General features: G+C 41.5%; 1 protein-coding gene across 1 annotated transcript in view; it reads left to right on the top strand.

Annotated features, from left to right (window-relative positions):
• The window catches only part of ADGRB1 (adhesion G protein-coupled receptor B1), a gene marked incomplete at its 5' end in the record, with an annotated part of 209,848 nt that extends 187,688 nt beyond the window's left edge, over positions 1-22,160 (top strand). The window contains 5 exons of the mRNA XM_080338844.1: positions 1,160-1,214; positions 5,468-6,147; positions 7,135-7,170; positions 8,546-8,650; positions 21,762-22,160. Of these exons, the coding sequence (XP_080194970.1) occupies positions 1,160-1,214; positions 5,468-6,147; positions 7,135-7,170; positions 8,546-8,650; positions 21,762-21,959 (1,074 nt within the window). The 3' untranslated portion in view covers positions 21,960-22,160. The remainder of the gene's footprint in view (positions 1-1,159; positions 1,215-5,467; positions 6,148-7,134; positions 7,171-8,545; positions 8,651-21,761) is intronic.
• Between the last annotated feature and the right edge of the window lie 2,812 nt (positions 22,161-24,972).

The following is a 24,972-nucleotide window of genomic DNA, read 5'->3' as shown; positions in this document are numbered from 1 at the left end:
GTGAAAAGAAGCTTAGCTGAGTAGAACTGTTTTCCACAAAATCTTGTTGACTGGTATTAAATATAAACCTATTTTTTTTTTTATTTTTCTATCAGTAGAACTAGTACAGGCTGTTCAGTTACATTTTTCTGGAACTCCTAGCACGAAAATGAGATTATATTTTTCTGTGTCATCCCACTTGCCTATTTAAACTTTAGTTTAGTCTTCTTTCTCTACTGTTCTTTTCAGATTTATTTGGTATCCCAAATAATTTACTAAGAAATTAGCATAAAGAAGGTTGAGATTATTCCTCAACCAGCTCTTCAAAAACTCTTGGATCTCAACCTGTTAATATTAAAGTGTTTATCCCAGAGAGATGGAGATTTTTTTTCAAGCTCTTCGTAGTGTTAAACTGGAATGCATTTAATCACATTAATATAATTATATTAAGTGTCTTCCTTCTGAAATTACATTAGAAATAATTAGTGAACTCTTCTGCCTTTTACTAGTCTGTGACTTTTCCATTACTCCATGAAAACGCAGGGCCCACTGTGACTCAGTGTATCCAGTTCTTTGAAATGTTATCTGCTAAAAGCTTTAGAAAAAGAGATTAACTCATACTGGGAAAAGAAAGGAGTTTCATTTGGCTGTACAGAATGCTTGAAAAAGTTATTCAGCCTTTGTACCTGCAGGGACCATTGATTTTATACACTAAGAGTTTCAAAAGCAGGGACTTGTTTCCACTTCATGTGACTTGGTGATAGATCACAGGAAAGCCCAGTGGGTATGAAGCATTCACAACTCTCATCCCCAGATCTTTTTAATGAGTGGAGGAGAATCCATTTAGACTATATGTGGGGTGATATATCCAAAGCAGATCAGGCCAGGAACCTGTCCCCTATTTTTAGGATTGCATATAAACCTGTTCTAGAAATTAGTATATGGATGAGCAGATGAATCCAGCTGAAAAGCAATGTTAAAGTTTTAACACTGCCTGGGGTACAAAGCCACAGGTGGGAACAAGTGGTGTGTTTGCCATGTTTCAAAGCCCGAACAAAGCTTTGCTCTTCCACTCTTCTGGTTGTGTCTGCACTACTAATTAAAGTGAGTTTTTGCATTTTCAAAATGTCTTCCCCCCACCACCTCCTTTTGACCATAACCTGTGTTCTCTGTCTTTCAGACCGATTTTGAGAAGGATGTGGATATGGCTTGTAGATCAGGTGAGCACATCACAGGTGAGAATCAACAAGTGACCTGGTTTGGGGATTGAACTAGGCCATTTTTTTTTACCTTTCTGTTTTATTTGTGTATGTCTTAGTGGCTTGCATGTACTTTTGTGTGCTGCCCTTACTCTCAACCCTGGCCAAAAAGAAAGCAAGACCCTTAATTCTCCCTTATGCTTTGCTTATCCTATTTTCCTGTAGCTCTCTTGACCTTTTAACTAAGATTAAGCCTTGCCTCCAAGATATTATTTCTTACCTGTGGCCCATGTAACACAATGGCAGAGAAGCGTATCAAGGAAGAAGAGATTGGATCCATCTCTTCCTACTCTGATCTTTTTTTACTTTAGCAACTCCTGCCCGAGGGGGTCACACCAACCTCTGATGGCTCTGTGCTCAAGGGAGGTGTCTTTGAGAAGGTCTGGAATCTGGAGAACCTTCCCACCACTTTACCTGGCTCCATGCACACTTCCAGTGCAGTCATAAGCTGCCAGTACATATGGAGTTGGGTCAGGTCTCTCCTCCATTGCCTTCACCTTTCTGCTGTGTGTTCAGTCACACACGTGCATTTTGATCCTGAAATTCTGCATGAGTTGACAGTTCCTTTCTCCAATAACTCCCTTTTCTCTTGTTCCCCTGGGGGTGTCTGTGCTATCTGGATTCTCCTTTGCTGCCTGTTTGTCTCTGCAGATTTTCTCCTCTCCTGGTCCTGGCATGACTGACCATTTGGCTGGGGATTTTTTTCTCACCCTTTGTAGATACTTAGGCTTTAATTTACTCTCCTAGACTTCTACCCTATCCTAAGCAAGAGACTTACTAGCTTGCTTGGCACTTGCATCTGATTCATATCTTCCAAACCAGGATCTCCCCTAGCCAAGGACAGTACATATTGTGTGTTGAGTTACCATCATGGAAAATTTATTTTTCTTTCCTTTCCTTTCTTTCTTTCTTCCTTTCTTTCTTCCTTTTCTTTCCTTTTCTTTCTTTCTTTCTTCTCTCTTTCTCTCTTTCTTTTCTCTCTTTATTCCTTTCTTTTCTCTCTTTCTTTCTTTCTTTTCTCTCTTTCTCTCTCTTTTTCTCTCTCTCTTTCTCTCTTTCTCTCTCTCTTTCTCTCTCTCTTTTTATTTTTTCTCCCTTTTTCTCTTTCTCTCTTTCTCTATCCTTTCTTTCTTTCTTTCTTTCTTTCTTTCTTTCTTTCTTTCTTTTCTCTTTTTCTCTTTCTCTCTCTCTCTTTTTATTTTTTCTCCCTTTTTCCCTTTCTCTCTCTCTCTTTTTATTTTTTCTCCCTTTTTCCCTTTCTCTCTTTCTCTCTCTTTGTCTTTCTTTCTTTCTCTCTTTCTCTCTCTCTTTCTTTCTTTCTTTCTTTCTTTCCTCTCTCTTTCTCTTTCTCTCTCTTTTTATTTTTTCTCCCTTTTTCCCTTTCTCTCTTTCTCTCTCTTTGTCTTTCTTTCTTTCTCTCTTTCTCTCTTTCTTTCTCTCTCTCCTTCCCTTCCTTCCTTCCTTCCTTCCTTCCTTCCTTCCTTCCTTCCTTCCTTCCTTCCTTCCCTCTCTCCGTTTTTCTTGTTCTATACACAGCTACCTGTCCCCTTCATTTATCTTTTTTTGTTATCTTATCTATCATTTATTTATCTGCTTCTAATGTGTTTATCTATAATTCATTTCTTTCTCCCTGTCTTGCAATCACTTATTTATCTCTGTCCTCGGCTGTCTGTCTTGCTGTACCTGTTATTTATGTATTTCTATCTCTGTCAACGTTTATCTCTGTCACTGTGTTTCTGTGTATTGTCTATCACTGTCACTGTCATTTATTTATCTAATATCTATCTATATCTTATTTATCTTTTCTCGTCCCTCTCTCTGCCTCGCTCCCCCTCCCTATGCTTATCACAGTCACGGTATATTTATCTCACTTATCCCTGTAATATCTTATTTCATGGTCTCTTTCTGTCCATTTATCTCTTTTCAGGGTCTGCCCATTTTTTTTTCTTTCTGTTTCTCTGTCTCACACTCTCTAATCTAATTTCTAGCTGCCTCACTCTTCTCGTCCATCTTCCTCCTTCCTTTTTGACACCAAAGATCTCATTTCCAAAAAAAAATCATGTGCGAAAAACATGGCATGTGAGACCAGATCTGACTTGAATGCACACTCAATGAACATGCATCCAGGCTGGGCATTGTCATACACACCCAGCTACACAGCTGTTTGTTGGAAACCAAGGCAGATCCTGGACTCCTGTAATAAAGGAGCCTTTTTGGATTTCTTACCAAGTTTCTTGCTCCCAAATTGAGCTTTCCAGAGGAAAGGAAGGAGCTGATTGTTTTCATATGACTTCAGGGCAGAAGACCCCGGATCAGAAGGTTTTTTTTTTGTTGATGTATGCTTGAAGAGATATTTCTCCTCTGATAAAGTGCTGTTAGTCGGCACCAAGCTAAGTAGTTGATAATATTCCCTATTTCAGAGACCCTTCTACAGGGTGCATCATCCTACTAATTATGCTTATTGAATAATCAAAAATAGAAATCTTTCCATTGTTTTTTGGCTGTCATTTCTCCTGGAGCCACCAGCTTCTGTGTTTTGATGGACTGGAGGTATGCCTGATACCTCTCATAACCTCCTCCCTTGGGTTCACTGTTAGGACAGTGTCCGTGGCTCAGCTTTGAAAGCTCACTCCACTCCATGCTTGAGGATTGCAAACCTCTCCAAATCTGCTTTCTGCATATGAACATGGAGAAAATTCTGAATCAATAAACCTTAACGACTGTCCCAAATAAATGGTTTGACTTCAGTAACATCTTCCTGCAGTGTATGCTGTGAATACACTGTAATGCTCTGATTCATTCTAATCTGTCCACCAGCAATGTCAAGATGACCACAGCTGCCATAGTTACAGCCAGTGTGTTTAGCTTTAAAACCTTTTTAAAGTTATTTTATTTTCCTTGGATCCTTGTCATCCTGCCGTGCCCGCTCTGTAGTCTTTGAGGAGCTTCCAGCACCCATCACTGTCAGTATGAGATGGCAGAAAACTTAGTGTGTCCTCAGTTCCATGGGATGTCTATATCATGTCCTGCCTCTGTCCCAGGTGGAGCAGCTGGATAGTATCAGGTTACATCAAAGATCCTTTTTCTCTGGTCCATTGAGAAAAAAATTGGTAAAAAGCCTTTTTTTTTTTATTTTTCCTTCTGAGATGGGTGAAAGGGGGACATTTCTCTCTCCTTTTCAGTGCTGAAATACTGGGTAAGTAGCTTTCAGTCCTGCACCACTTTGCTCTTGCCCCACAGTTTGTGATTTCCATCTCCTGGAGGCATTGAAGCTGATGTCATTATCATCCTAAGATCTTTGTTGCAGCCTGAAATCAACTGAGCAATAGATTTTTGCGCCTAGAAAAGGAACAGATGTCTTTTTGTGGGCAGTGTTATGTGGGAATGAGTGTCTGTGTGTTCTTTATATACCTTCTAATTGGCATGTTCACCTCGTCTTCAGCTTGAGATTTGCCTCTCCTATTAAGGAATATTCATGGCACTTCTGTCTTTCCTCAAGGGAAACTGAGAAACACTAAATAATTAGCTCTCACAAAGGCTTGGCGTGATTACTAGAATGTAAGTTTTTTTGGAGAACAGTTAGAAATTTATAACAAAATGTGGTGTATTTTAAAATACAAGATTATTGATACTGAAATTCTTCAAGGGAAATGAGCAACCTGAAACAATTCAGCAAGGGTTTTTTTAATTAAAAAAAAATTAAAATACATTTGAAATCATTGATACTGCTGCATTTCAACTATTTTCTGAATCAAAATAATTTTTTACATGAAAGCAACCTTTTATTTTAAAGAATTCTACATCTCCATAGGCTAGTAATATATGTATTTTTCACATATGTAAGTGTACTGCATTTGCTACATATATACATACAAGTATTTGCTTTTCAAGATATTATTATCAACATGATAATATATCTTGGCCTAGTTGGGAGTTTTGGCCATGATTTTGTAGGAAAATTCACATCAAAGAGAACTCTCTTAAAATGAGAACGTTGTTTTTTGTTTTTTTTTTTCTTTTGTAACTTTTGCTTTATCTTCAGTATCTTGGATTAAAAAAGAAAGAAAGAAAGAAAGAAACAAAAAACAGTATAAAACACTGTTCTTCCACCATAGCCTCTTTCTGAGAGGTCCAAGAGAACATGCTGGCATGGTGTGACTCTGGTAGGTGTGTTGATGTGTTAACAAAAACCTAGGTGAGATATTAAGGATACTTATCTGTCTCCCTAGTGCTGAATAAAGACATCACCACCTGCAGGACCTCAACAATCACAGGAACATTGAAGCGTCCATCACTGCCAGATGAAGAGAAATTGAAACTCAATCACCAGAAGGGGTCATCAAACTTTAATAGTCTTCCAGCCAATGTCTCCAAGATGCATCTTCAGGGCTCACCACACTACCTGGGGGCCATCAACCTGAATGAGTTCAGTAATCACAGTCTCACTCTGAAGAAGGACAAGAACCAACCACCTAAGTCCATCTATATATGTGATGGGGACATCTTCAAGAAGTTGGACTCAGAACTCTCCCGAGCTCAAGAGCAAACACTGGACACCAGCTATGTCATTCTGCCTACCAACACATCTACCTTACGGGCCAAACCACCCAAAGATGAGAGCAAATACAGCATCAATATTGACCAGATGCCACAAACACGACTCATCCACCTCAGTATGGCTACTGACCCAGGCTTTGTTGTCAAGAGTCCTCCACGGGAGCCTGTAACCATGACATGCACTGAGGTGCAAGGTTCCCCCATGATACAACAACAGCAGCAGCTGGCACCACAAAATATCCCCAGTGAGTCACAGATTCCCAACAGCCTGTGTGACACAGGTGACTCAGGGAACTCAGGTGTGGTGTCCAAGAGTGAGACCGTCTCTACCCTCTCCATGAGCTCCTTGGAGGTAAGCATGTAAATTACTGTATTGTTCTCAGCCCAAAATGATGCCTTGATGGTGGCTACTTCAGGTGTTTCAAGAGAAGCACCTTACACCAAACGCAGCCCACCATGCAGTGACAGTATTAGATTTTCATGAGGGATCACTGGCATACGATACTATTTTGTAATATAATTATTAAAATCTTTCATGACTTCCAGAGATGTGTTCCATTGCTGGATAAACTGTCTTTAGCCTTACAGGCAATGTAAATTTCAATAAAAATATTAGTTGGTCAAAGACTGTTCATTTTAATGCAAGGAAGATGGTTTACGTTACCTCTTCTCCTTCTGAGTTCTTGCTCTCTTTCTCATTTTGATGGCTTCAGTCACCAAACAGATGAGGAAGCCCTTGTGATTGATTGAAGGTGTAAAATGTCCCTAAGGCATGCCCTATAATGTTCTTAGCTTCAGAGGGATGGCAGAGGTCTTGCATAAATACAGCCTCTCCTGATCTGTGGTAACTCATTACATGTATTAGCACATTTTCCTAGACCATAGATCTTATGCTGATGTCTGGTTTTGCACTTTCCAGCATCTGTGTCTTTTCTTCCCTACGATGGTAGAGAATAGGTGTCAGCCATTGCTGTCCAAATTTCAGTCTTGGCTGACCGGTGCTCAAAAGCTCCAGCAGATGAGCTGGTTCAGCCTCTGTGATTTCCATTCACAGAACCACCTGCAAGCTTATCACTAGGACAGAGGCTTGAATTGGCCAAACTCCCATGCTTAGTCTGTGCTCAGCACTCCTTGGTGCTCAGTGTGTTTTGGTAGGGATCACTCTAAGTGGCTGGCAATTTCCATCATGAAGAGCCAGAAAAACATGTCAAAGTGTAGGAAGAAGAAAAAGGCAAAGGACTCTCTCTATTTTATCTACTGTGTGTTTGAGTTTGTGCCCACTCACCAGCATCAATGCCTTACTAACCTCTGCTCATCTCTTTTTCTTTTGAATACCCAGAGGCGGAAATCCCGGTATGCAGAGCTAGATTTTGAGGTGAGTAGCTCCCTTTATGAATGTGTTTGTTTGTTTGTTTGTTTGCTTGCTTGAGGGGTAGGATGAGAATGAGAAATGCTGTTTGTTTGTTGGTTTTTTATTCCTGATACCTTTACAGAAGTGCTGCCTTTGCTAAAGAGCTTCTTCAAGGGCTTAAAAATGATGGGCTAAAAGGCTTGTGCTGGATGCCTGCTAAAAGGTTACCTTCTGCAGCTAAACAAATGTGTGATTTATATTGGTTCATGCTTAATTTATGGACCAGTAGCTTCTATGTAAACATCTGTAAATCAAGATTCTACATTGGTTTGCCCTACATCCTTCTAGGCAGACCTATCCTTTCCCTTCAAAGCTGGCAGCTTATTCCAAAACAGCTAAGCTGACACTTCAGGTTGGTCTCAAACTATCCTGGAGAAAAGGAGGCTGAGGAGAGACCTTGCTCCCTACAGCTACCCAAAAGGAGGTTGTAGAATGGAGGCTCTTCATCTGTTTTCCCTTGTAGCAACTGATAGGATGAGAGGAAATGGCCTGAAGTTGTGCAAGGGAAGGTTTAGATTGTATATTAGGAAAAAATTATTCAGAGAAAGGGTTGTCAGGCATTGGAACAGGCTGCCCAAAGAAGCGGTAGAGTCACCATCCTTGGAGGTGTTTAAAAGACATGTAGATGAGGTTCTTAGGAACATAGTTTAGTCAGAGTGTTAGGTTAATGGTTGAACTTAATAATCTTTAGGGACTTTTCCAATCAAAATGATTCTGTGATTCTATTTGAGCCACCTTCTCTGATTATATATCACTTGGCAGAACACAAAAAAGCCATATTCAGTGTGCTTTTACACGCACAGAGAAATCCTTATGGAAATTAGTCTTGCCTCTCCTTCTGAGCAGTAGAAGGTAGGACTGAAATGCAGAAGGGCCAAAATACGAAGAAAATGAATTTGTGGAAGAGTTTCTGATGAAACTTCTTGTACCCAAATTCTACTTGTTTGGGTAAACTCTGAACACATTTGCAAAGAAGACACACTCAGAACAGAGTGGGCATTGGGTCAGGTGTCAGTTAATGAAGGTCAGCAAAACTTCCTAGGTATAGTTGGTAGAGTATTGCCAGTCAAAAACAGATTATGCAGCATAAACAGCTGGCAGTTTCAGGTTTATGGTAACCATATGGTCAAAAATTAGTCTTTTCACTTTGTCCCATTATCTCATCCTGAAAATAAAGGCAGTGCTACACTGGGTCCTCAGTGAATATGAAGGTATTTTAGGCTCACCAGATTGCACCTTCAGGGAGACAGAGGGACATTTTAATAATGTATGTAACTTTGGGGGGAAGACTTCTTGTTTCTGTACAGCTGCTGACCTGTGTCACTTGTGTTTGCTTCAGAAAATCATGCACACAAGAAAACGTCACCAAGACATGTTCCAAGACCTGAACAGAAAACTCCAGCACGCAGAGAAGGAGAAGGAATCTCCAACAACGGACAGCAAGGTGAGTCAGACACTTGCAGAACCATCATTTGCTAGAGCTCTTTAGTGCCAGCAGGAGCATGGGAAGAAGCAGGAAATTTTAGGAGCACTCATTGAGTGCTTTACCTTGATTTTCTGCCCATGCGTTTTGCCACAAGCACATGTGCACCACACAGGACATGGAGAGTCACAGAGGTACCATTAGCTTATCTACAGAGTGGTCAGCAGCTCAGAAGGAGAATGTCTGTCCTGCTGTCTGTTTGTGGTGAATGGCATTTGTGTTGTCTTGTTAGTCTCTTCCCTTTGTCTGTTCTTGTCATCCCCATTAAAGTCATCTCCATCCACTCGTAGCTAGCAACTGGAAGCCAGAAGAGCCTTGAGGTGGAAAAGGGAAAGGAGAGAAGGTGGGGACAGCCGGAATCTTCTGTCTCACTTGCAGAGGTTGTGTTGGAAGCCAAGGCAACAGTGTTGGGCATAGTTATTTAGGAAAACCACTGCAATGGGATTTAAGCTGTGATCACTCTCTACAGCTACCTGAAAGGAGTTTGGAGCATGGAGGGTGTTGGTCTCTTCTCCCAAGTAACAAGCAATAGGATGAGACAAAATGGCCACAAGTTGTGCCAGGGGAGGTTTAGTTTGGATATTTGGAAAAATATCGTCAGGGAAAGGGTTGTCAGGCATTGGAACAAGCTGCTCAGGGAAGTGGTGGTGTTGTTATCCCTGGAGGGGTTTAAAGATGTGTAGATGAGGTTCTTGTGGACATAGTGTAGTGTTGGACTTGACAGTGTTAACAGTTGGATTTGAAAATGATTCTATGATTCTATGGTGGCAGTAGTTCTTGGGAACTTCTTGGGAACTTCATGCTAAGTATTTGTGGCAGTTGATGAGCATATACACGACTTTCCTCCACAGGAGCAAGCTGCCAGAACAAGAAAAGACTTAGAGGGAGGCAGTCTGAGGGAAGAACCTTGCAGTCTTTCAGAGAGGCAGATATTTGGTACTAGAAATGAGTATCAGGAGCCTGTGTAGTTGGCAACATGGATAACACAAATAAGCAAAGGCAGGATGATGTGTCAGCCCATTAGGCCTGCTGGGAAGGAGACAAAAGGTTGCAAGGAAGTATATCAGCTCCAATAGAAGGGAAAAACAAGTAGCAGACCCAGGCCAGCAGTAAAAAGTTAAATTTGGGTTGTACCTGTACTCAGGAGAGGAGCAAGGTGAGCTGTTTATGACATTCCCAGTTGCTTTTAAGCAATGTCACATCAGGGATGCACAGTCACCTGCAGAATGGCCAAGACTACACTAATGGAGCTTATTTTGATTGGAATCCCTTAGAGACAAGACCAGAGCTAAGAAGGTGATTAAACAAGAGGCTTAGTTTGGTTCTTTATGGAAGCAGAGCCCTTCAGATCTCACAGCATTGCTGTACTGAGTTCCAGAGAGATGTGGTCCCAGGAAATCTTACTTTTATTTTGTGTGACAAGGTGTCATTATGGACTGTCCAGTGTTACAGAGTAAGAGGAATAGTGAATCTAGCAGTCAGGTTCAGATCAGAGAAGCCTATGTTTGCCCAGAATCACAAAGCACTGAATTCCATCTCTCTGCTTTTTTTTTTTTTTTTTTATTATTTTTTCTCCTATTATTTAAGTATGACACAGCTGTAAAATCAGAAATGCTTAAATACCATGTAAAAGCTAAACTGTAGCATGTTTGCAGGAGAGTTTTATGGATTGACATGTTCAGGGCATTTCAGAAACGCATCTATCTAGAATTAAAGATGCCAGTGTCAGCATCAAAAAGCTTTGAATTGCTGGAAAGAAGCTGTGGAGGTGGCCTTTGCCTTTTGTCTGAATCTTTTTGAAGTTGGGATTTTTCCTTGGATGTAACCTGAGAGGGTGAACTTGCAAAGATCAGTATTGACAAGTCAGTAGTGGGTCTTGGTTTTGCAACATCCAAAGCAGTACAAAGAAAAATGAATAGCATTTCCCCCCCAAACACTTTTTCTACCATTTGCTGCGGGTGACCCCTTTGGAAATCATGTCCCATCTTCAGCTTGTCCTGAGAGGCAAGCTGCAGATACCAGGGATTAAAATATCAATAAAAGACATTTTTATCTTTTAAGTATGATTAGGTTATAAAATGATGGAGTATTTCTTCTGGTGTAAGTGATAAAACTAATGTTAGCATAAGTCTGTCTTTCATTTAACATTGAAGAGCATTGTAGACCTGTCCCAAACTCTTCCATGATGGACAAATCTGAAAACATTTACTTCACCAGCAGGAAACTCCTTGCTTTGGGGGCATCAACAAGGTCATAAGGATCCTGGAATACCCCCGAACCCCTTCAGGTGTAGCATCAAAGAACTGAAGGGATCTTTACTGGGTCAGGTCCATCTGCCTGCATTGCTGTATCTTTGATTTATCTTTTAAATAAACAACCACAAAGTCAAGCTACGAAGTCTCTCTCCATCCCTGGCAGTTTCTCAGCCTCTCTTGGCAGCATGTCCCATTGTCCTCAGTCCTTTCCATGATATGATGCTTTTTCTAATCCTCTTGCATTTCCTCTCCTCCTTCAACTCCAAGGTCAGAAAGATGCTGCTGAGGCTTAAAGTAAATGTCTGTATAGGACAGAACTCCGTTGGGAATTCCTAGGAATGGTGCTGGCCCTTTTTAGGGATTGTTTTGGGGGTTTGGTTTTGATGTAAATGCTAGTCCTCTCTGTACTTCAGTGCACTGGCCAAAACTGATTGCTCCATCACACTGAACTCTCTTATGAACTGCTCAAACTATTCTATGATGCTACAATTCTGTGATTCTATGATTGTCACATTTGAAGGAAGCACCAATGGAAGAATGGAAGGAACATATCTTCTGTCTCTATACGAAGAGGGGTTGAAAATTCAACCACCAAATGTGTTTACTGCTGAGAATTTTCTTCAGTTTCAGCGGTAAAACCTTATTTTTAAGGGGTCTTCATCAAAGACCTGAAGGTTTGTACCCACACATATATTCCTTCTCTCTATGTATTCTGACACATTTACACTTTGGATAAGTATTACTGCAGTGTATACTTGAAAGATAAAGAAGACTGTCCTTTGCCCACTGTCACAGAGTAGTTACAAGCAGAGCTGGAAATATCACAAAATCATCATAGAATGCTTTGGGTTGGAAAGGATGTTAAAGATCTTCTAGTCCCAGACCCATTGCCATGGACAGGGACACCTTCCACTAGACCAGGTCGCCCAAAGCAGAGTAAAAGGGTCTCAGTCCTTTGTGGCTTTATGAACTAATCAGGGATGCAGACACTCTTATCCAAAGCTAACTTTTCAGTGAGGGGGAATCAAGATATCAGTAGACTGACATACAGCAAGATCTGATGACTTCAAGTTGAAAAGTCATTTTTTTAAGGCACTAAAAGATTTCTGTATGACCTTACCATAGGTTATGGTAACTTTTCTCTCTCTTACAGTCTTCACATTCAGATTAGGCAAGGAAGATGGAGATGATTCTTGAAAAATCAGCTCTTACTAAAAAAGGAAGTTACAGGCTTGTAGACAAGACTTCTTTGCTGCTGTTATGATGGAATCTGGGGCAGGTTATCTCTGTCTACTTGAAGGGACATTGAATCTAGGGTATCTCAGGAACAGCTGGGATTACTCTGCTCATCCTTCTCCCAAAGGACTTGCAGCCAGCCTATGTGTTGAGGTTGTACACTGTAGCTCTCTCACTTTATCCCAGAACAAACTGGAAGCTTCTGTAGACCCTGAGCAGAAAACTGAATGAGCTGTGTTTGTTGAATATTTATCTCCTAGACAACTGATTTGCAGCCAGGAAGCATTAAAGGAACCAAAGACTTGGAGACAATCACAACAGGTTTTGCATTAAAAAACCCCCAGCCATCCACATCACACCTCCTAAGTGATTAAAATTAAAAACTTAGTGTCCAGGAGCCACCAACCCTTCATTTTTTAAAGTTACAATAAGTAGTGAGTAGCTTGTATAGGGATCATATATATGTCCTTATAGGAGCTTTAAGGTACATTTTTTGGCCTAAATGGATGCATATTGAAACATTAGGTAGGTTGGTACTGACTCAGACAGCAGAGCTTTTCCTTCCTAATCTCTTCCATCAATTTGAATTATTCTTTACCTATGTGATTGCTGGGGGAAAAAAAAAAAAAAAAAAAAAGAAAAAAAAAGAAAAAAGAAAAAAAAGAAAAAAAAAGAAAAAAGAAAAAAAAGAAAAAAGAAGATAAACTATAAAGGAAAAGAGAAAGAAGAGAAGAGAAGAGAAGAGAAGAGAAGAGAAGAGAAGAGGAGAAGAGAAGAGAAGAGAAGAGAAGAGAAGAGAAGAGAAGAGAAGAGAAGAGAAGAGAAGAGAAGAGAAGAGAAGAGAAGAGAAGAGAAGAGAAATCCCATTGTTGGAAACCTTACTGCAAGTTTGTTTCTCCATTTAAAAGTCTGCCCTTTGCCTGGCAGACTGTAGGCTCCAATATGCAATTTTGTTTCCCTGCTACCTCCTAAATACACACACTTCTCAAGGTCTAAATTGTTGCAGCTGGGAGCTCTGCACATTAAAGCAGGGTAGCCGCTATTTTCAAGCTACTTTGTACCACAGTGGAAATAGTTTCCTGTGCAGATCTGTAATGTCACGGTAAAGCATCTCCAACACTGCTCCTCCCTATGAGTTAATTGCTAAAGGATTTCCACTGCTTGGGCTGGGCATTGGGAGGGGTTGACATGCTCTGCAACAGCACGGTAAGAAAGTGAAGGTTTTGCAGCCATTAAAGGAAGCGAAAGCTTTGTTTCTTCTATGCTTAGCACCAGCTTTGAAAGCGATGGAAGTGACACTCCTGCCTTCCCCCTCGGCAGGAGTCCTTTGATTCAGCTCCATTAGAGAAGTTTGAATCACATACATATTCCTCTCTTGTTGGCATCTGTCTTTGCATTCATTTTAAACAGTGGCTCTTTACTTGTGCCGAGGTCAGCAAAAGTCATGCCAAACAGAGCTCTGCAAATTTCCAATTTTCTCATTCTTGCTTATTAGTGAGTTACTACGTTCAGCTTTCTGCAGCTCAAATGGCTTTTGCTTTGGCTGGAGCTCTGTCCTGGAGCCCACAAACAGGATCTGATTGTCTGTTACTCAGGTCTCAAATTCAGTCCCGTCTCTCTGTTGGTCCTGAAAAAGCATTGGCTCTGAAACCCAGTGGAAAAAAAAAAAAAAATACAAAGAAAATTCTTTCTGCCTTTCTGTTGCAACCTTTCAGTACTTAAAAGGTGTCTATAAGAAGGATGAGGACAGACTTTTTAGCAGGGCCTGTTGTGATATGACAAGGGGTGATGGTTTTAAACTAAAGGAGGGGAGATTCAGGCCAGACATGAGGAAGAAATTTTCTACAATGAGGGAGGTGAGACCCTGGTTCAGATTTCCCAGAGAGGTGGTGGATGCCCCATCCCTGGAGACATCCCAGGCCAGGCTGGATGGGGCTCTAAGCAACCTGATCTGGGTGAAGATGTCCCTGCTCATGGTTGGACTGGATGAGCTTTGAAGGTCCCTTCCAACTCAAATTATTTTGTGATTCTATTCTATGATTCTAATGACATTTTCTTATGTCCTTCTAGACAGTGGTTCTGTCTCGACTACTCACTTTCTCTTTTCAGGCTGAGATTTTTCTTAGGTTTTCTCTTTGGACACCTGGAGGATATATCCATTCCACCAGCACTTGTTTTGGCATCTAACAGAGTAGTGAAAAAGAAAGGAATATTGATCAATATTGCAGCTCATTAACAGTCAGGGCTGTGTGTCTCTCTGACATGTTCTGCTGCATGGCAGAATTAATTCACTTTCTTGGTGACTACCTGTCCTTTTGCCAGCTGACTGGGGAGCTGGCAGCCCTGCTCCCAGGTGAGAAAATTTGGCTCCTGTCCATGGAAAACTCATTGCATGGGCTGAAGCTGGAGTTGGAAGAGCTTGAGGAGTGGTGGTTGCGTCAAACTCAGGCTCATTCTTCACTGAGGAATTAAAATATTGGGAAGCTGCACCCCTCAGGCTGTCATGCCTCTGCAAGGAAAGCTCCACTTATGCGTAGGGTGTCTCCTCTGTGCCATGTGTTTAATCCTCTTTGGTAACTGGCAAATTTCAAAAGACCGGTTAGGGTAAGTTTTATAGTGAGGAATGCTACATAAAGTATAATAATTACTGCAATAAATTCTATTAAAAAAATAATGTCAAACCTTAATTCATCCAGCCATAAACCATCTGTCAGCTGTCAGGTGTCCAAATATACCATCAATCAGCAGTTCACCTCCTCCTGTAGATCATCTGATACCTCATGTCCCAAGGATCGGGCATCAGTTACTCTATTGCTCAGAAAAACATCTTATTCCCCATATCCTCTGTACCAACAGTCAGTTCTTGCCATGCCTTTTGAAGCCAGCCAGCTATCAGCTGTTCTAAAACTGTGCAGTGGCTACCAGAAGATTGAAGCTCCTGTATGTTTAGGCTGGTTAAAAAAGGGCTTTATAAAGAATCATGCTTTGGGTACTCTTGGTCCCCTTCTGGAGTCCCTAGGTGCCCCTGTGAGGCATGGGACAACCTTGAATGATTTCAGCATTTTGGGCAACACCCAGTCCTCCATGTCTACCTGGTGAAGTGTACTCTTGAGTATACCATAAGCATTGTCCACAAAAAGAAAGGTATGTTAACCAGATGAATTAATGGCAAAATAGCTTGGAGAACAGTTTATTGTGCATGCTGGTGGGACCATGGGCTTTTTCTAAAACCTTGAGGCAGAAGGCAGTTTATGAATCAATGAAAATAACTCCTCAGAGTCTGTGAAAGACCTTTATTCGGTGCCTGTTCACCTTCAGCTGTTCACAGCCTCACTAGACTTTGTCTCACAGCAACCTCTGCAGGTTAGACCATCTGAACTTAAGAGGATACAGAAACAGAAGATATATTTTTATAACCCAGTAAATGCTGGGTATTTCAAGTTTCCTAACTGATTTCCATCATTACAATCTAAAACCACAAATTCTTTCTTCTCTTTATAAAAAAAAATGAATTTCTGAACAAAGACAGCCACTTCCTTTTATTTTGCTTTTCTCCTAAATGAAAAAAACAAAAACAAAAACAAAACAGAAAACAACAACAAAAAAAAGCAAAAAAACCCCCACAAAAACAAAAACAAAAAAACCCACTTATTTTTAGTTCAGTAGCATAAAATGAAGAAACTCCAGCTACTTGTTTCAAACAAGGAAAGTAAAATTTGTCATTCTTTAGAAAAACAAGACAGCTTTCCTATTTTCTAATCACTTTTCATCGACATTGATCTGAAGATGGATTAGACAATGTGAGCCACATTTATCTTTCAGATTCCCTGCTATATAGTCTGAATAACTTCATTCCAGACCCAGAGTCATCAATGTCATGGGGAGAGACCATTTGGGTCATGAAATATCCTTGAAGTTGACATTAGCAACAATGAAAACAGCATGGGAGTAGCTGGTTACAGGGGAGTTATCCTGGAGTGCTCTGTAGAAATCACTGATGTGCTCATCAGGTTATAAAAAGTAGATATATATTTAAAAAAAAAAACCAAAAAAACCAAAAAAAAAAAAAAAACCAAAAAAAACCCAAAAAAACACAAACACAAGGAGATGCAGCTTGGACATTATATCATGTTCAACAAAAGTGTGAAATGAAAGCTGCATCTTAGAGCAATCAGTCAGTCTCCCATGCTATATGTATAGAATCATAGAATAATTTTGGTTGGAAGAGACACTCACAATTATCAAGTTCAACCATAACCTAACTCTACAACTAACCCATGTCCCTAAGAACCTCATCTACAGGTCTTTTAAACACCACCAGGGGTGGTGACTCCACCACTGCCCTGGGCAGCCTGTTCCAGTGTCTGGCAATGCTTTCCAGGAAGAAATTTTTCCCAGTATCCAATTTCAAACCTCAGCACAGCTTGAGGCCATTTCCTCTCATCCTATCACTTGTTACTTGGGAGAGGAGACCAACACCCTCCATGCTCCATCCTCCTTTCAGGCAGTTCAGAGATCAGAATCTCTCCCCTCAGCTCCTGTTCTCCAGGCTGAACCTCCCAGGTCCCTCAGCCACTCCCATCACACTTGTGCTCCAGCCTCCTCCCCAGCTCCATTCCCTTCTCTCAACTCGCTCCAGCACTTCAAGGGCTTTCTTGTCATGAGATGCCCAAAACTGAACACAGGATTTGATGTGCAGCCTTACCAGTGCCCAGTAAAGGGGGACAATCACTTCCCTACTCCTGCTGGCCACACTAATCTTGATGCACGCCAGGATGCTTTTCACCTTATGCAATACACTGGTGCTGCTCCTAAGCCAAAGAGATGCACTAGGATCCAGTTATTCTGAATGAAGCCAGCATGGACCTTTAATGGCAGCAGAGAGACAATGTACAGAAGAACCCATGGTAGGGAGATACCTCACTTCACCACCATCACCTTCCCATAGTCACCATGAGTCCAGCTCGGGTGACTCCTTGCAGTCTGACAAGCATTGGAACAGGCTGCCCAGGAAAGTGGTTGAGTCACCATCCCTGGAGGTGCTTAAAAGATGCATAGATTAGGTTATTAAGGACGTGGTTTAATGACAGTGTTAGGCTAACCGTCTGGCTCCATGATTTTGAAGGTCTTTTCTAACTGAAATTATTCTATGATTCTGTGGTTAGCTTTTTTTTGCCACTGCATCTTAAATGCTTTTTTTCTCAAGTACTCTCCCTCTGCCTTGAAGATATGCAGCCAAAATGAAAGCCACGACTGAATGAAGGAAACTCTGAATGCCACCAGGGTGATGAAGACCTCTAGCATGCCATGAATGGCAGATTTTGCCTCAGCCTTGGGTCTGGGCACTCCCTCCCTTCCCACCTCTCTGCCAGGGCATTCTGATTTGCTGTCCCGGCACCAGGCAGGAATGAATTAAGATTTCTCCACCTCTACAATGGCCAGAAGCTCGTGGGCTGTGTCAGGCCAGAGTAATGGCTCTGTCTCTGTGAGTTACTGGCAGAACAGCCTTCACTGCTTTCACCTCCTGTCTCGGGCCATTCCTGGCTGTCTCCAAGTCTCCAGGCACTGGGCCAGCACCAGCGCCTTTTACAGCCAGATTACACAGCCCTCTCTCCAGGTTTTTTTCTTCTTTTCTGTGCATTAGTCCTGTCTGCAAGGATTGTTAAGACTCCACAGTAGGGCTGGAGGAAAATGCCAGAGTTGAACTATGAGCCCAGTGGCTGCTTATATATGCTGTTCAAGTGGCCAAGACCCAATAAAAACCTTTTCCATATGGAGGGAAAAAAAAAGGGAGCGGTTCCCAGGAGCCTGCTACCAATTCCCAGGGTGCCTCTTGCCAAGAGGAGAAGATTTTCTTTTATCTTCCAGCATTTTTGCCAGAGCTCAGCCAGGCTGATTGTATTTAGCATGTTTGGAGATCCGACCAGGCTCTGAGTTCTTCTGCACCTGTACTCAGTTTCACAGCTGTGCATGCAGCTCTGTGATCTGCTGGTGCACTGTGGTGTACGGCTGGTGCATCCCACTGCTGAGAGAGCACCTCTGCTCCCATCATCACTGGAGAAATCTAATTACTTGCTAAGAACTGGTAAACTAAAAGCAAGCCTCCTCTTTCCATTTGCTGGTCTCCTGAGGCTAACTTTTCATCTTCTAGCTGTGGTAGATGTGTTTGGAGTCACTAAACTTGCCACAGTCATAGCTAGATAAGTTACCACACTGATATTCAAGATAGGAACAGCCATATGTGATCATACCCCAGGCCTGTCTGGCCCTGCCTCCTCTGCATAGCAGATTCTAAAGCATCTTGGAAAAATGAAAGAGCAGGACAACCATGTGGTAATGCATCCTGAAAAAGATCCCCAAACCTCCAGTGATTTGCACTTAAAGACCCACGGATGCAGAATTGTGTCACTTTACTTCATAGTACTGAACGAATCTTGCTTTTCTAAATGTTTCCACACACTTTTCATAGCTTTGCAAGTTTTAAGCATCAACAGAGAGCTGTGGAAATGTGGTCTGCAGCTGAGATGGGCACTGTGTGCAGGACTAGCTCCTGGGCTTCAATCTTGGCCAAGCACTTGTTGGTGTCTCATCATACTCTATGGTTCTTGTGTTGAAGAGATGATCCGTATCTTCAGTAGTTTGTTCCTACTGTCAACAAGCCACTGAGAATTTCATAGACCTCTTTCACATCCATCCATAATCTCTTTTCAAGCCTGAAATGTGGTAGTCTGTGTAATCTTTGCTCCTACAGAACACGCTCCTTAACTTTGTTCATGGCTGTAAAATGTCCACCCTTATCACTTCCCCTATATCCTTCTATCAGGAAGTCAATGGAGAGCACATAATATTCCAGATTCAGGTGTAGAGTGGAGTTATGCAATGGTATAGTCATGTTTTCTGTTTCATTCTCTCCTTCTTTCTATATTATCTACTCTTATTAACTGACAACATTTAATGTCTGGTTTTTATCACCATTGAATAATTACTGGAACCCTTAGGTCTTGTTGCCCAGTGACACATCTATCAGAGGCTATTTCTGTAGTTGTTAACTCATAATTTATTGTTTGGGGTTTTGTTTGTTTGTTTGCTCCTCAGTTTCTGTTCCCTAAATGTCTTTGCAGCTGCACTTGCTCAGTAGATCAAAGGCAGCCCATGACAAGAATGGCTCTGAGTTTTGCTGATCACATTCACCGTACGTGATCAGATCTGGGTCCTTCATCCTCACAACACAGAGAATAGGCTGAAGGTCAGGAGCATGGTAGACGGAGGGACTGTTAAAACAGAGATTGGCTGGGAATAGAAGAACCTGATGCTGAAGGTGTCCAGAAATAATACCATCAAAGAAGGGATTTTAGTTGAGGGAAAATATATAAACTTTGTACACACAATCATTTGTGCTGCTTTCTGTTTAATAATACAGGTGTGGACATTGGTAACTTCAAAAACTTGTGGCATCACAGCAACTGTGGGGCAAAACAAAATATTTTTCATTGAGAAGAGCTATTCTGAAAGCTTTTCTTTCTTCGCCTCTTGAGAATCTCTTAGTTTCATTAAATTTTTTTGCTCTATATGTGCTTTTGTCCTTATGTGTACCTTCTTGCTACATCTTTCCATGGCACCTAATGGCTTGCAAAAACACTGTAGGAAGCAATTTCACTGCAGCAAGTCTCAAATTTGTCTCATTAAGACACACACAGAGATAAAAAGTTTTCGGTTTTTTTCTTGTAGTGGTTCTTAAATAAGTTCCAAAATAGATAATGGAAGAAGACAACAATTTTATCAACTTTCCTTTCGTACTAGTATTTATCATCATTGTGCTACATCATGGAATAAAGCAAGAATAATGAACACCAACAGCATATGAAAAGCTCTGTGTCATAGAGTTTAATGAAAACCTCAGCTGCAGATTTAAAGAACTGTTTTACATTCTTCTGAACAGTACTTTTCTAAAACTTGACTTTATAAATAAACAATTCTCTTTCAAAAGGACTTTAAAAGAAAGTTATTTTTCCCCCTTTGAAGTGAAATAAAGAGAGTGTCAGAATGTTTTTACTTCACATGGAGAAGACTAGCTTTAGGTGGCTCATTACAGTTGGACTTGATGAGCTTAAAGGTCTTTCCCAATCAAAATGATTCTATGATTCTACGTTTGCCATTCTCTAGCTGCCAGATGACCTCACCTCTGAGCAGCAGCAAGCATGCAGGAGCAGACTTCAAATGTATCTTATTTTTATATTAAGAGTGAGAGAGTGGAAAAGTAAAGTTCCTGGCTTGAGGGACATGATGAAAACTGTGTCTGTAGGGATAATGCTACAGTGTCTTTCCTATCGGTGTTGCAATATGGAGGTGGGATAAAAAACAGACTTAACAAAAGCCTCTTAGGTAAGTGCAAAATCAGAAGCTAAGACAGGTGGATTAGCATGTAGTGGATGGGTATTTAGTTTTCCTATGGGGCTACAGCAATCTGCAGCATCCTGGAGTAGGATGATGACACTGCAGTCTACATGTGGCTTCATCTCCCTAAAGTCAACACAATTAGGTGACAGCATCGAGCTATGACTCCTCCTGGGCTGCATGTCACCTGCATGTCTGTCTCCTCGCCTTATCCCCAAGCTGTTTCTGTCCTCATTGTCATCCTCCAAGCAGCTGCATTTCTTCCCACCTGTTCATCTCATAGCTACTTTCCTTTCCGCAGATGGCTTGAAAGGGCTCTGTGCTCCTCTTATGTGCAAAGAAGCCTTTTCTCACCCAGTGCTGGAGTGTTTTTTGGGGATAATTAACTGTGAGAAACAGTGTGGGGTGTGTGGGGGGCAAGAAACTTATGGGAACAACTCATTTAAAGTCTTTGCATGAACTCTCTTCATAGACGCACTGAAGAATACACCCATTTTACAGACCCTAAGTTCTCCCCAGTGTCTTATCAGCAGAAACATTGAAAGATGGTCTCTAGATTGATATCCATGGTGGGATGCTGGCATGAGACTGGGCTAATGGCAGTCGATAAAGCCTCGAAGGCTTGGTGAGGAGTTGATGGAAATGCTTCCAGTTTCAGAGCAGATGATACAGCCCATCAAACAGCATGGGCTCACTGGCTAAATAGTTAGCATGTTTTGCTGCAATTAAATAGCCTATAAATAGCTGTGCTACATAAGGAATGTATTCACATCTATATAAAATGCAGCCGATGTATGTTCACAAAAGCCTCATTGTAATCTGGATTTCTATGTGGGGATATTCTGCAGAGGGAGAAAAAAAATCTTAAATTCTCATAACCACATTCAGTTTTTTTAGTGGAAAGGCAAGTGGCAAAAACTTCAGCTGAAAGCTGAAATATCTAGGCATTAGGTGATAGAGATAGCCATGGGAAAGAAAAAAAAAATGCGTATTTTCTTCCTGAAAATAGACAGTTTATTCACCAAGTGTAATTTTCGTTGAAACACCGCTTTATTTTGAATCAGGAGTTTCACAGAAAAAAAATGCCTTTGATATAAGAGAAGGAGATGAAAAAAAATTTTTTGTTGTATAATACTAACTTATCTTTCTTTCTCTCTCTCCTTTCTTATACCTTCCTCCTCTTGCAGCAAGAAAAACAGCAGACACCAAACAAGAGACCCTGGGAAGGAATCAGGAAAGTCCAGTCCCCACCATCATGGGTTAAAAAGGACATCGAACCTGTGGCACAGTCTCCCCTAGAACTAAAAACTGTAGAGTGGGAGAAAACAGGAGCCACCATTCCCCTGGTGGGACAAGACATTATTGACCTTCAGACAGAGGTCTGAGCAGAAAGGGAAGAAAGGGACTTTTTTTTTTTTTCCAGAAAACAAATGAAACAAACAAAACAAAACCACGTTTTAAAGAAATGATTAAATTAAATCGGAACAGAGCAAGAGAAGTGTTTGGTTTCTTTTGAAACCTTTGGTAAGACAGAGTAACTTTTGTATTGTTCTCAGCAGAGAGGGGGAATATTACTTCATAGAGTATAGTAGCTGTAGGTTCAGGACAACATGTGCTTTCCCAGGTAGGACTGGAGAAGAAGTGAACCTGGAAGAGAGCGAGGAGGAGGCAGAGGGTGGGGAGGGGCTGCAGGGGACAAGCCCTACCAAGATGCTTTTGGGTTGCTGCCACATGCCGGAACCCTTTCTGCTCTGCCATGGGAGGTGTGGAAGGACGCCCAGCAGCCACCATGAAGGGCCAAGATCGAGGTTTGTTTGTGGACCACAAGAAGTGACACCAGTGGGAGCGTTGCTGGGGTGCAGCCTGGCCGTAGATCACTGGGGGAGACCCAACCTTGAGGGGAGACCCATCCCTTGCTGATCCTTTCCCCCTCACCTCTCTCACACGGGCTCGTCTAAGAAGGAAGGAGACAGGATGCTTGGGATGTTTACAGCGGTGGCTGAGAAGACATTCCCACTCCTATGTGACACATCGTGACCTGGCATCGTGACATCCCCGCAGCAAGTCACCACAAGGCCTGGAGCAGGAAGTGGTGGCATCATCAGTGGCTTAGGTGGAGAGGTAAGGTGGGGCTTCCTCCTCTCATCCCTCTACAGCAGAGCTTCTGCATACTCCAAGGAGTGAGACAGGTGCAGGAGGAAAGGACCACCTCCAAAAAACTTCTCGTCTCCAGGGAGAGGGTTGGAAGTGTTAGAAAAACAGACCAATAAGAAGAATATAAGTTGTTTCATTGACTGTTAAATAGATAAACTCAACACAGGCCTTGCAAAATTCCTCTTGGCCTCATCCTTTTTTTTCTGTTATTTTCCTTGCTTTTGGACTCAGATTTATTTGAAGCTGCCCCTCCCTGGAAGGCAGAGAGAGAAACAGGGAAAGACAGATCTGCCAATGTACCTGGAGATATTTGGTATACAGAGATGTTGCCTTAGGACATTGAGACAAACTGACAACATGAATAACGTCCACTTGGAAACAAACAAACAAAATAATCTATTTTTTTCCTTCTTCTTTTCTTTTCTTCAATAAAAAGAGAACTTGAAACCCAAGACCTTTCTTTTCTTTGGTTCTTGTCATTTCGAATGCCTTTCTGTGCTCTAGGACTGCGCAGGCATGGGGTAAGGATGCCACCTGCTGAAGGTGGAAGGCAAGTTGATCCGTGGAAAGTTTGGGATGGTGGGAACACACAGCTCCTGTGCTGCTAGCTTGCAATGTTTGTTTTGCTTTGTTTTATTCACTTTGGGCTTTGGTTATTTTCCCCTCATTGGCTCTTCTCCTCCCTCCCCACTGCCCAGAGCCAAGCAAGCAGGTTTGTGGCCCTACAAGAAGGAAGAGGTGGAGCTGGTCAGGAGAAGAGGATATTCCTCATCATAAAATACTGCCTTTTTATTTCACCATGATTTTTTTTGTTTTTCATTAAACATTTTTCAAGGCTATACATATATACATGTTAAAAATAAGGTATCTGCATTTCACCTACAAAAATATTGTGCAATGTTTTTAATCATTAAAAAATATACAACTGACATTACATGCAGACTTCATTTTTCTAATCATTCCCAGCACTGTCTGATGTTTGGAACAAATCTCCCAGGTTTGGAAATCTGTGGTGACAAACCTCTGGTTGTGATTGGCCAGATTGTGCCAGGCAGCAGTAAGTCTTGATCAGAGTCTGAGTTATCACAGTGGTTTTGGGTGTCTAAAAAAAAAAATAAAAACAAAACAAAATATTTTTAGGAAACATCTAGCAATGGTTACAAGATGCAAAACAATCACTGACCTCAGTTATGCTTCCCCCACTGAGAAATGTTGCTTGACAAGCAAATGTCTCTGCTTCCACTTTCCTTTGGGCCACCTGGGTTATCTTTAAGGACAGTGGCATTTACCTTGCCATTAATTGTATTATATGAAGGATGGAAAGAAAAACTTTTTAAAAAAATCCAAATAGTTAAAAATAGGGAAATGAATTGCTTATAAAAACTGTGATATTATTGTTCAACTTTAGATTATTCTATGAAACAGGAAAGCACAAAGGCCTCCCTCAGATGCCAGGTTGTATGATATTGTAATTATTATAATTACACATTATGAATTTTAGCATACAGATATCTTTCTACTGTGTTTTAATTCTTTTATCTTTTTTTCTTTTCCCTTCCCCTGAGCCTGCCCTCTTCTCTCCAACCTTCCCCATTCACCCATTCAACTCCAGAAAACTTACAGGACATTAACAGTGTTATGTAATTAGAGAGATAAATGTTTGTTTAATAACTGTTGATATTCGACTTTCTCTGCTCAGCTCCTCCGGTTAATTCTGTTTCTCCATGCCCTGCCCCGTGCCATGCCTTCCCCTCCCTCCTCTCTGTGTTCGTCAACTTTTTTTTTTCTGTACAGTTTTCAGAGCACAAAATGAATGTGTCTTATTTCTAATAAAAGAGGTGTAAACTCTAGCGATGTCTGCTTGTTAAAAGCGCCCCTGCCCATGCCCAATGGGCAGTTTGCATTGTGCCCGGGTGCTGAGAAACACCTCTCCTGGATCTGCAAACTGCCACGTTGGCTCTCTATTCTGGAAGAGCCATAGCTTGTGGCCAAACTTGCCCCAATGACTACATCTTTTATCATAGAATCACAGAATTATAGGATAGTTTGGGTTCGAAGGGACCTTCAAAGCTCACCCAGTGCCACCCCTGCCATGAGCAGGGACATCTTCACCAGCTCAGTTTGCTCAGAGCCCCGTCCAGCCTGGCCGGGGATGTCTCCAGGGATGGGGCATCCACCACCTCTCTGGGTGACTTTTGCCATGTTCTATCATCCTCAATGTGAAAAATTTCTTCCTCATGTCTA

The sequence above is a fragment of the Nesoenas mayeri genome, assembly GCF_963082525.1.
Source record: "Nesoenas mayeri genome assembly, chromosome: 2".
NCBI classification, from domain to species: domain Eukaryota; kingdom Metazoa; phylum Chordata; class Aves; order Columbiformes; family Columbidae; genus Nesoenas; species Nesoenas mayeri.
This window is presented reverse-complemented; position numbering and strand designations above follow the sequence as displayed.